The following is an 11,383-nucleotide window of genomic DNA, read 5'->3' as shown; positions in this document are numbered from 1 at the left end:
TTTCTCCTGTGATTTAAAAGTTTACAAAGAGAGTTATAAAAAAGGTAAATGGGATTTGGCACCTTCAGAAAAAATTAAAAGTGTAACTTAGATCAAAAAAATGCAGAAACAAAATCATTGATATTTACAAATTAAAACACCAGTGAAGATTATGTCTTACTACGCTCTTTCACCTTGCTTTCTCTTTCAGAGTACTTTCAGACCGTCTGTTACCGAGTATCTTAAAAAATTCATTGATTACAGATTGGAATGGATAGAGACAAATTCGTTTCCTCACAGTTCCCTCTCGGCGGCGAGTACTCTGGCAGCTTTCCCAATCCTAGGAAATGCGAGGCGCGGAGCGATCGTTCGTGGTCGTCTTCTTCAGCTTGACCCCGCGCCGGATGGCGTTCAGCATATCCTCCCCTTGCGGGGCGTCCCCGGGACTCAGCTCTCCAGGATCGAGCTCCGGCTGCCCCGCGGGCACCAGGGCGCTTCCCCCATCCCGGTCGCTTTCCTCCCCCTCGCTCTCAGGAACTGCTTGCCTCTGCTCCTCCGCAGCCCCCGGTTTCTGGCTGGACGGCGGAGGGTTGACGGATGCTTGTCCGCTCCACGAGGACGAGGGCATGCTGACGACACCTGGCCCACCATCTCCTGCAGATGGAGACTCGGGACTCTGCTCGGGACACTCTTCTGTCCCGGCAAGGGCGCCGGGCAGCCCTCCCGGGATGTCGGGGACGGTTGGCGTTTTGACAGGAATCACTGGCGTCTTGATGGGGATCGGGCCTCCTCCTATGGTACCGCGTCTCACCGAAGGTTTGGTGGAGGGGGTCCGTCGGATGGTGGCGACGCCGGGGGTGACTATGACGGGTCCGAGCGTGGTGGGCAGACCTGCGGTGGAAGCAGGACGCTTGGTTTGAAACATTCTGCGATAGGACTGGCTAATGTCACTGTTTCTTGGGATGGTGGAAGATTTGTCAAACTCTTGTTGTTCTGCCTCCTGGTCACCACTCACAGAGAAATAATCATAATCTGAAACTGATGCCAAAAGACAGAGTTAGGAACAAGCTGGCAAAGACAGCTGAGTCACGTCACTAACCTATGGAGAACCAAAAAAGTATATATAACCAAAAAAAGCCTGGAGGCCAATGGCAACTAAGAGAGGTTTCACCTTTAGGAGGAAAGAAGCCTCTGATACTGTGACCAAGACTCTCAGACTGTGTGGCTGAAGGCAGGCGCTGCAGCAGACCCTAAAGCTGCAGGGTGCCCATCTCTTGTGAAAGAGAAGAACTGTGCACACTCGGTACCTTCCTGAAAATAACTCATGAAGTAATGAAGACTCAGTGTTTGTTGCCAACCTTAAGATACCACAACCAGCATCCCACAAGCCATATGCTACCACTTGTAGATACAAATACTTCAGACCACAGTCAGCGACTAAAAAATGTACTTCAGACCGGAGCTCAGGGGACTGTGCAACAGTGATTTCAGCAGCAAATTTTCTTATTTTGCAAACAAAGTAAATCCCAGCTGTCAGCTCTGAAAGCTCAGTCTCGGCTTTAATAATTGCATCAAGTTCCTTCCTTTCCCTGTAACTGCTGAGCCAACACGGCAGCTGCTGAACTGCAAACACCAAACTCGGTCCCTCTTGGATTGCTGCTGGTTCTGCAACAGGGCACAAAACCCAGCGCCTTACGGCAGCTTCCCAGTAACGCTCAAGGTTAGGTCTCCAAGGGATTATTTTTCCAATCACAAAATCTCTGCCTAGATAGGAAATAAGAGGTCACAAAGGGAAACCACGGGCAGATTCAGAGTACTGACGGAACAAGAAAATGAGGCTCGCGAGTGCGTATTTGCTAAGGCAATAGCTCAGAGGACGCTGCTGCCACAGGAAGCGTATGATGATACCAGAGATACCAGTGTCATCCACTTAACTCACAAAATGCAATTCCAGCATCTTCTTTAAAACAGTACCATCTTTAAGCTAAAACTCATTCTAGTAACGCACAAAAAGTTATGATTGCTCAGTACCCTATGCAGCAGTCCATGTTTCTGTTTAGTTAATAAAGCCAGGCTGCATTCCAAGCTGGAAAAAAATTCACAACAGCAACCTTCACCCCTTTGTCCCCAGCTGACTACAAAGCTTCTGGGAACACTCCCAAAAAGCACATCTCTTGGATGGGTACCTTGAGATGGGATAGTGTCCTCTGAGCAGCACGGAGTTGTTGTCTGGGTGCTGTAGCCGCTGGAGCACTGCAGGGAATCCCGGCTACTCCTCTGGGTGTCCAGCTGCAGCCCTCTGCTCAGCGCGAGCGCCAGCTCCTCGCAGGCCTCCATCTCCTCACCCTGCTGGGCACACACAGAAAGGAGACTCGTTATGTCTAGAAGGGTTAATTGATCTTCACAGATTTTAGCTGACCCTCCTCCCAAGCAGAGCTCGTCACCAGTGCAACCCAACAGGGTTGTGTCCCACCATTGCTAGGGCTTCAAAGAAACAGAAGAACACCAAAGAAACTTCAAAGAAACATTCCTCTACAAACGCCGATACCCATTGGCGTATTCCCTCATGCTCACATCACTTCCACTGACCACCCCACCACCACACCTGCCCTGCCTGCTGGATTAATGTGTGCCAACATGAAACAGGGCAAAAAAGGCACTGGGAGGAGCTGGCACATCCACTTCCTTTGAACCAAACAGCACATTATCATAAAATCATAGGATGGTTTGGGTTGGAAGGGACCTTAAAGCTCATCCAGTCCAATCCCTGCCATGGGCAGGGACGCCTCCCACCAGACCAGGTTGCCCAAAGCCCCCGTCCAACCTGGCCTTGAACACTTCCAGGGAGAGGGCATCCACAGCTTCCCTGGGCAACCTGTGCCAGTGTCTCACCACCCTCACAGTAAAGAATTTCTTCCTAATATCCAGTCTAAATCTCCTCTCTTCCAGTTTAAAACCATTCCCCCTCATTCTATTGCTACCTGCTCTTGTGAAAAGTCTCTCACGAGCTTTCCTGTAGGACCTCTTCATATTCAAAATTAGAGCTTTACCCTTGTGGCAGCCGACACCGTCATGCTCCGAGGTCTCTGGGCCTCCTCGGAGGGCATGAGTGGTCCGCTCTGAGCTCCTCCATTGACATCTGGTTCGCGCTTTTCTTTGCGACGTTGCAACGTGTTCACCATTGGTTGATCGTATGGGCCTGGTTTGGCCCAGTCCTAAGGAAACGTGCTTGTTAGCGATAGCTTTCATCAGTAATGGGGCTTTAATTACAAGTAAAACTATGCAAAAGGGCAATTTTAAGGTAATAGATTACGTATCAAACTGGATATGCCTTTCTGAATAAGGCCAGAAATAAATTTTCAGGATATTAAAAATCTTCACTTATAAAACCTATCTCCTTTATTAAAGAGAATCTAAATTTTCCCATTCTACCTAAGTGTTTATATGAAAATATTTAACATTTTAATACTATCATTTTCTCTAAATGAAATTCCATTGTGTTAAAGCCTGTATTTTCAGAAATTCAAATGCAAAAATCACTGGCACACAGCAGAAAATATACATTAATGTCCAATCGGTGATGTAACTGTTGCAGATGCATACAAGTTCTAGTGTTATGTGCTGTTCATGCCTTAAATTCTGAAAAATTAGGCTTGAACAGATTTTGGATGCACATCATAGGGGCAAGTTACTCTGAAAAATCTCTCAGTTTTCTTCCTAGCTGAAACCTGGTTTATAGCAATAATCTGTACTGCAGACTAACTTCACCCTGAATTACTGTGCCAAATTTGAAAGAGAAACTCCTCAGGCCACGAGGGCTGTGTTCACTCAGGGCTCTATTAAGCAAAGTCCTGAGGGTGCCCAGAAACCACAGGTTGCACACAAAGAGCAGGACTGACCTGTGCTGGGACGCAGGGCCACTGCTACGCAGCAGCTTCCAAAACGGGAGCCGCTGCAGGAGCAAGCTCAACCCTAAGAGTTTTCCCTCACTAACACAAGGGGTGCTTTAAAAATAAAAACAGAAGAAACAACCTGTGGGTGAGAAGGGGCCGTGCAGCCCCCAATGGCTGCTGGGCAGTCTCTGCACAGCCTTTAGCAAATAATTAATGACGGGCTAAGACCACGCTATCGATTTTTACTGATGTGGCTCAGTGCAAGGTATGAGAAGTGCAAGGTGGCTGGACGGAGAAGCCCCTGGTGCAGACACGTATTTTGGTTTTAGTAGCACATACAAAACTCTGCTTTACCTTTAAAGCTGTGTCTTTGCTCTAAGTGCTCTGCTGTGAAATACAGCGGCAAAGTGCTTCTAGCATAGACACAACCAATGACCCTGAAGCCCCAGGACCACTGTGGCCACCCTGTGTGTATGTCTCAAGTCTCCAGCTGCTGGAGAGAGAGAATGGGGGGGGGTCTGTAACAAGGTCTCTCAATTTAAATGTATAAGAAGGTCCCATGGTGCATATGCAGCATCATATAACCATCCACAGGCATCTAAGACCCGTGCAGCTACCGTCAGCTGCCCATCAGCCTCGTGAAGATCCAAGGCAACAACCAAGAGACCTTCTCCCCTTGCTCTGGGGCAGAGCCTCCCAAAGGGAACCACCCGGCAGGGATGAGAGCCAAGGCTCTGGCAGCGTTTTGGTGCCAAGGAAGATCTCTGCAGATCCAGCTGGAGCAGCTGAAAGAAGTTACTGCGCTCTGACTTTTTCAGTGGTCTCGCCCAAAGAGCAAAACGAGCTGAGTGAGCACCTCCAGCCCGGGGCAGTAAAGCTAGGACAGTGATGGTCATCTCCTGGGTTCACTTGGTGACCAGCGCCTTCTCCAGGCAGATCTATGAGAGTGTGGCTGCCTATGGCCAAGGTGGGGATCACGCACCATCGCCCCAGTGAGAACATTGTTGTTCAATGTATGGCTTCACCAAGCCAAGGGGATGCCGAGCCTGCACTTCCCTGCTCAAGTGAGTGCTTTGATGCTGCTGAACAAGCCTTTTTCTCGCTGAATAGAGCCTCGAGTGCTTTCACCCATGTTCCAGAGTTAAAGTCTCCCTTCCTACCTACGTGTTGTCAGCTTTAACGTGTTTTAGACAGTGCCAGAATAGACAAGGTCACTCAGAAATATCCACTACCTGATTTTAGCTCTCTGATTATCACCATGCAGTGCCCATTCAGAGTGGTATTAAACAGAGCAAATCAACGAGTAAATTACATGGATCGAAAGGTAGCGACAACTGCCGTGTGCACGCTGTGGGTATGAGGAGGTGAGGACTGCCACAACAAAAGGAACACAAACCTTCCAGCTAGGGATCTTAGATGATGGTAACATGCCTGGCCCAATGGTGTAATAATGAACGCAGTCTGGAAGGAGGGCCGAGGGAGCCCGAGTCCACGCACGGGAGACAGGCGGGAAATGAGGGAAAGGACCTGCACCAACTGAAGCTACGGATGGGTCACTTGATAAACTACAGTGATAAAACCCATTAGACAACTGGAAATGAAACAAATAAACAAACAAAAAAAGAGAAATTAATATAAACAGAATGAATATGAAAATACACTGCGACTCTGATGTCTTAGGGAGAAAATGTCTGTATTGTAAAACAAAAGAAAGAAAAATCTTAGCTTTGCTGCAAATAAACAACAGGAAATTGATACAATGCTTGGTTCAGATGTGAGATTGCTTGAAAGTTGTTATTGGATATAACAAATTTCAGACATCACTCTAGCAGTCACTGTCTCCAGGCTGAGCAGCTTTGCCTTCTGTCCATGAAAGCAGCACACTGTGAAAAAGCCTTTGCAATTTGGGTACCCTGCAGACTGCGGACACAGAAACAAAGCATTTCCAGTACTGGAGGCATTGGCATTGGTGGCGTTTATTCTATGCAGCTGGACAGAGAGGAAAAGCATTCAGCCTTCAAACATGACATGTTCTGGCTGTGTGATGATATGGAAGAAAAAAAAAGGAAGAAACCAACAGCAAGGATTTACCAGATGAGAATGGAGACCGCTATCGCTTCCTTCCCCGATTCAGAGCGCTTCCCCCATTATTTATTACAGCCACGTGTATCTCATTTTCATTTTGGTTTTGGTAAAAAGCAAACCCCAATTGCTCAGTGTAACGTGTGCTGCCTCATGGGAGAGAGGGAAGCCACAAATGGCACAATCTGGGCAAGATGCTCTTTGTTAGGCAACCAGCCAGGTCTGGGCAGCCTTCCACAATCTCTTGGAGTAGAAAAGGTGGACAAAGAGCTTTTCTTAGAAAACTACTTCTGTAAAATGCCCAGTTTGTAGCTTCCCCCAGCAGCTGGTTTAAAGGCAAGTATTGCTGTGGTTTATGCAAACAGATTCATTTCTAAGAGCAACGGTTCCTATTCTCATCTTCACAAAGAGGAATCCTGGCTGCATCCCATGCACGTTTCTTTTTTTGTCCAAATGTTGCAGGGTTTGGGTAACGAGCTAGTAGGTTTGTATGTCTTTGAGATGAAGTTTTTCACCTTATCTGTGGAGGCCCAAGCCCCCATGGTGGAGCCTGAGCTGACTGAGGTGGGGGAACTGCACTCGCTCACTGACTGGCAGGTTTCAGAGGCTTCTGAAGAGGCAGAGCTGGACGAATTCTGCAGCGTAAAACAGCACCGCAACACAGGGAAAGGATACACAAGCCACCAAAAAAATAAAAAAACAAACACAAAAAAAGGACAAAAAGCACATACACAGAGACACACACAGGAGAGAGGGAAGGATGAGAGAAGCAAAGGGTTAGGGTTTTAAAAATCGATTAGACACTGCTCAAAACCATTGCTAATGTTCAGGAAATCCGAGAGAAACAAAACAAGCCATTTGCTTAATGCGAGAACTTGCCACGCTGCTTGAGAGTGAGGGAATCGAGGCAGTGACCTCAACTCCTCATGGCAATTTCAGCCTCTCAATTCAGTTAGCTGTCTCAGAGCAAGAAGCTGAGGGAGCTGAGGGCACCTATGGTTCAAACATGCAATATACTGAGACAACTGATTTATACAGAAAAGCAGATCACCAGCTCCTCAAGGACACAGAGTTTAGATTTCAAACACGGAGCAGCAAACATCACTTACAGTCACAAGTTCTCGGATATTCTGATCTGCAAAAGTGCTTGTGAAAAGCTCAAATATTATGGAACAGAGAAAGAAGTAATACTTACCACAGCTGGAGGTTTCCAAAGCGCTTTATCTGTATGCATGTGCCTCTGCGGGTAGAATGCATACATCAAAAGCACTCTGACCCAAACTTTCCTGCCCTGCCCCGCAGCCATTCTGAAGGTCCATGTACTCTGCTGAGTGCATGAACAGTGGCACATGCTTGTCATCCACCTCCTCGTAACAGCAGAGAGAGAAAACACCAGGGGCTTGGATGGGCAGGGAAGGAAAATGCAAGAGGTAGAGTGTCCACCAAACACCTCAAACATTGTGCTCCTAGCTAGGAACTTCTCTTCCAATTTTCAGTGTGCACCTTTATGTACATTTGCTGCTGAAAGACCTCTACAACAGCATCTAACTCATCTGTAGACAGGCCAAGGTGAATAACCAGACTGGACTAGTTTACCAACTACAATGCTGATTAGACATCTCCCTCCCAAAACTGGCATCACTCTCAGTAGGGGTGTGCATGCAGGTCCAATTGAGTGCTTTGAAATGGTCAAGAATACTGGCAAAGGTGTCAGGGCAGCACTGAGCTCTACTCGCTGTCAGGAAATTCAACAAGACTAATTCATCCTTTGGTAGTCCAAGACCTGGGAAGCAAGTCCCTCTTGGGACATCTCTGGCATTTTATTTTATGACAGCAGAGAGCATGGTTGTGCTCTTGTATCAAATTTGTGTAGCAAAGCCTCCCATTGCAAGGAATGACATTTTGAAGAGGAAGGGAAATCTCATCTGAAATAAAATTTCATCAGTTAACCTTAGATGAGATCTTGAGGTTTGCAATAAAGAGACAGCTGGATAAGAGGCACTGGAGAGTAATTACTGCTAGCACCCAGAAGTTGTCTCACTGCTCACCAAAACCTACATATAAGGAATGTATAGCTAATAAAGAATGTATAGCTAATAAAGAATGTACCGGTCATTTCCTAAGTAAAAGGAGATGTCGGTCTCCTGAGATGGGAAACCATCACTGTAAGGATTTTGGTAAAGATTGCTGGGGCTGTTGAGAAGCCAATACCCTATTAGCATCCTGAGCTTATTACCAAACTGTGCATTTAAATCAAACTTAGCAAAAGCTGTTAAAAAAAAAAAAAGAAAAAAAGAACATGTAATATGAGCACGTTATAGAAATGACACACATCCCATCTTATGCTGACATGAGATCAGACCCGCGGGCGACCTGTCAAATGTGTTTAGGGTACAAGCACGCTCAGCTAACAAGGCTCGTATTCAAGATGGAGTAAGAGTTGAGGCAAACATAAGATCAGAAAAAGCTACAGTGAATGACATGGAGCTATTAAGGAGAGAAGTGAAGAGTATGCAGTGGGGTAACCCAATGATGCAGGGATGTTTTGTGGAACTTGTCACATTCTTGATTTAATGCAACTCCTTTTACAGGAGAAATACCTCTAAAAATAAGAATACTGACAAACACGAGCTGCAGTTGACTCTGCCACCAGAGATAACTACAGTACAGTAAATGGAGATGAGCCTATTTTTTACAGAAAATTAGCTTTTAGACTAAAGCTCCAAGTTCTGCCTGACATTCGAGGTAGCTCAGCAAAAGAAACGGTATGAAAAGCCCCATGAGAACACAGTGTTACACTTTGGCCAGGGGAAAAAGAAAAAAGACAGAAAAATATAATTTCAGAAAATGCTTTCTGAAACCTCACATTTATGACTGTAAAGACCCTCCTGGGGGTCCAGACTGTGCACATGGCAGGACAGGCAGTGAAGAGCCTGAGATCCAAACACACCACCTGGTTTTCTGCAGATGCTCTGATGATGACAAGTGAGAATTTGCGGTTTACACCCAATAGGCTATTCCTTTTTACAAGCCAGGAACTTCAAGATATTATGTCAAGCAGTGGTAGAAATAGGTCATAACTGAGGTTTATTACCAATAAAGCTGCATGTAGCAGCTAGATGGAAAACGGCCAAAAATGCAAATTGTGAAGATGCAAACAATTTATTTGGGGAATGGGGAAAAAAGATTGGAAGCGGCAAAATTATTTTTGCAATATGGTGCAAAAAGGTGGAAGAAAGGACTTTTCCACTAACTCAGCACGGCCATTTACAACAGGCAGAGCTGGACAAAGGATAAACCCAGACGCCACGGGAAGACACCCTGGGAGTTGAACAAAATGCAAGAGGTGATGGTAGGGAAATAGGTCTCCTCATCTTGAAAACCTTGCATGGCCCAGGGAAGGGGAGCCTCTGGTCTTGCTGAAAGGGATTAAAACAGTAAGAAAACGCTGGAGAGGGGGGCAGAAGAATACTGAGCTCCTGAAGGAAAAGTGTAAAGAAAACTGGATCAGACTGCAGAAACTGGACCCGGCTGCGGGAAGCACCGACCTCCCTTCATTTCTTAGCAGAAAGTACATGAGGGGCTGACAACAGAAACTGCACAGTTCTTGCTTGGGCAGAAAGTCTCCAAACTTTTGAGTGCTTGTTCTGGATGCACACCCACGGGCACATGGACAGGCAAACGCTGGGCACAGCAATTTCTACTCCACATCCCGTGGAGGGAGAAACCTGACTATGGGATTTTTTTCAACTTATTTTAGTAAATTTCTTTATAAAATGACTGTTTAGTTTGAATAATTTTAAAAATTAGTTCTTTCATTTGAGCTGTTTTAATCCCAGTAGGTTATTTTTTTCCCCACAGCTGCAGTAATGGTGGTTCTGCTCTGCTCTCAAACCATCTCTTCTGCGAAAAAGCTTGAAGTTAAGAGCATCATCAAAAAGCTAAAACTGTGCTCTGCACAGTAACAATCAGCTCTTGAAATGCACATTATACGCATGTAGCTTGGTATCTGCTCTCTCAGACACTGTGCCATGGCAAGTTCTTGGATAGCGTCCCACTGCTTGGTGTGGTGTGGATGAATTCCAGCAAGGACATTAAAAAACGGCGTATTTTGGGCTAGTGGACTGTATGATTATATTTGCCATCTGTTATCCTACTAACCTATAACTGCAGTTATCTTGGATTACTTGCATTCTTTTTTTGCAACATTCTCTATCCAAACACAGTATTGCTTTCTTAACCCCTTCCCTTTCTCAACCTCCAGACAGAGCTTCCTAGGCTGGGCTTTCCCAGGAGACCAAACGAAGAGTTTGGTCCCATGTCCCTCCACAGTTACAGACAACATCTCAGTTACCTTTCAAAAAGTTCTGGATAGAGATGCAAGGTCACCTTCTCAATTTCTCTCACTTCCAGGAACATGTCTCTACTGACCCCTTTTTTCTAGTCAGGGACAAACCGCTGGGAAATGTAACTTAGAAAATGAAGTTTAGGAGAAACAAATAGGTGGTGATAAGCTACAGATGCATTTCAGTTCTTTGGGGGTTTTTTGGGGTTATTTTTTTTAAGGTCTGATTTGGGAGCATCTCTTAATTTATGTGGAAAAACTGCACAGTGGTAACAATGTGTCCCTATTCTTACTTCAATCTATTTCAAGCAATGGAGTCTCCTCAAAAGCAAAATCTTTCCAGTTTGCTGATCTGTACATGCAGAAGCACGTTCACATTTAGTTTCTCTCTACTTCACTGCCAAGAGAAAACAATTTCCAGAATATTCTACCAATAATAACTTAGTCCTCTGCTGTTTGACAGCACATCAACAGTTTCTTTCTCTTCTTCATCTGCTTCTTTCTCTCCTCTTGCTTTCATCCCCACAGTCATAAGCAGCCTCTAAAATCCACTTGTATAACTGTTTCACCGCTGTGTGTTCACTCCAAGTCCAGTGGATCCTTCTATAATCGCTCCCCTAAATCAAACATAACCATACTACCACCGTATTACTTCATTGCAGATACCTCTAGACCTGTTTCTCCACTACACGGGGCATCGTGTGTGTTTAGCAGCACCAGCCATGTTCAATGTCCACCCAAGTGCTACTCTGTGTCCCCAGCAGCGAGGCTTTTCAGTGTCAGTGTGTGCCACGGGCAATGCTGGCCAGGGCTGACCTCAAACCTGGCATTTAGAGAAACTGCTCTGCTCCAGAAAGAGACCTGGGATTCTCTTCCAGCTGTTCAGCTATACCCAAATGCGCTTGCTTAATTAAGATGAAAGCATTTTACAGTGACCTTTCTGCATGTACAGCTGTCTCTTACAGACTGACACTTTCAATCCCAGTGACGCTAACAGCAGTGCTGCAGAGAAGAGACTATTCTAAACCAGTGTTAAGGGCAGAGCCTGGTTTTACAATTGCTCTTTCTCCTATCTTTCATGCAG

At 45.8% G+C, this 11,383-nt stretch overlaps 1 protein-coding gene across 1 annotated transcript in view; it reads right to left on the bottom strand.

The window, feature by feature from the left end:
• MTSS1 (metastasis suppressor 1) overlaps positions 1-11,383 on the bottom strand; it is a 33,317-nt gene continuing 21,934 nt past the window's right edge. The window contains exons 10-13 of the mRNA XM_010192483.1: positions 5,269-5,463; positions 3,030-3,194; positions 2,166-2,328; positions 1-1,017 (exon numbers count right to left, since the gene is read on the bottom strand). Coding sequence (XP_010190785.1) covers positions 320-1,017; positions 2,166-2,328; positions 3,030-3,194; positions 5,269-5,463 — 1,221 coding nt within the window. The 3' untranslated portion in view covers positions 1-319. The remainder of the gene's footprint in view (positions 1,018-2,165; positions 2,329-3,029; positions 3,195-5,268; positions 5,464-11,383) is intronic.

Source organism: Mesitornis unicolor, unplaced genomic scaffold (genome assembly GCF_000695765.1).
Source record: "Mesitornis unicolor isolate BGI_N332 unplaced genomic scaffold, ASM69576v1 scaffold27689, whole genome shotgun sequence".
Lineage (NCBI taxonomy): Eukaryota > Metazoa > Chordata > Aves > Mesitornithiformes > Mesitornithidae > Mesitornis > Mesitornis unicolor.
This window is presented reverse-complemented; position numbering and strand designations above follow the sequence as displayed.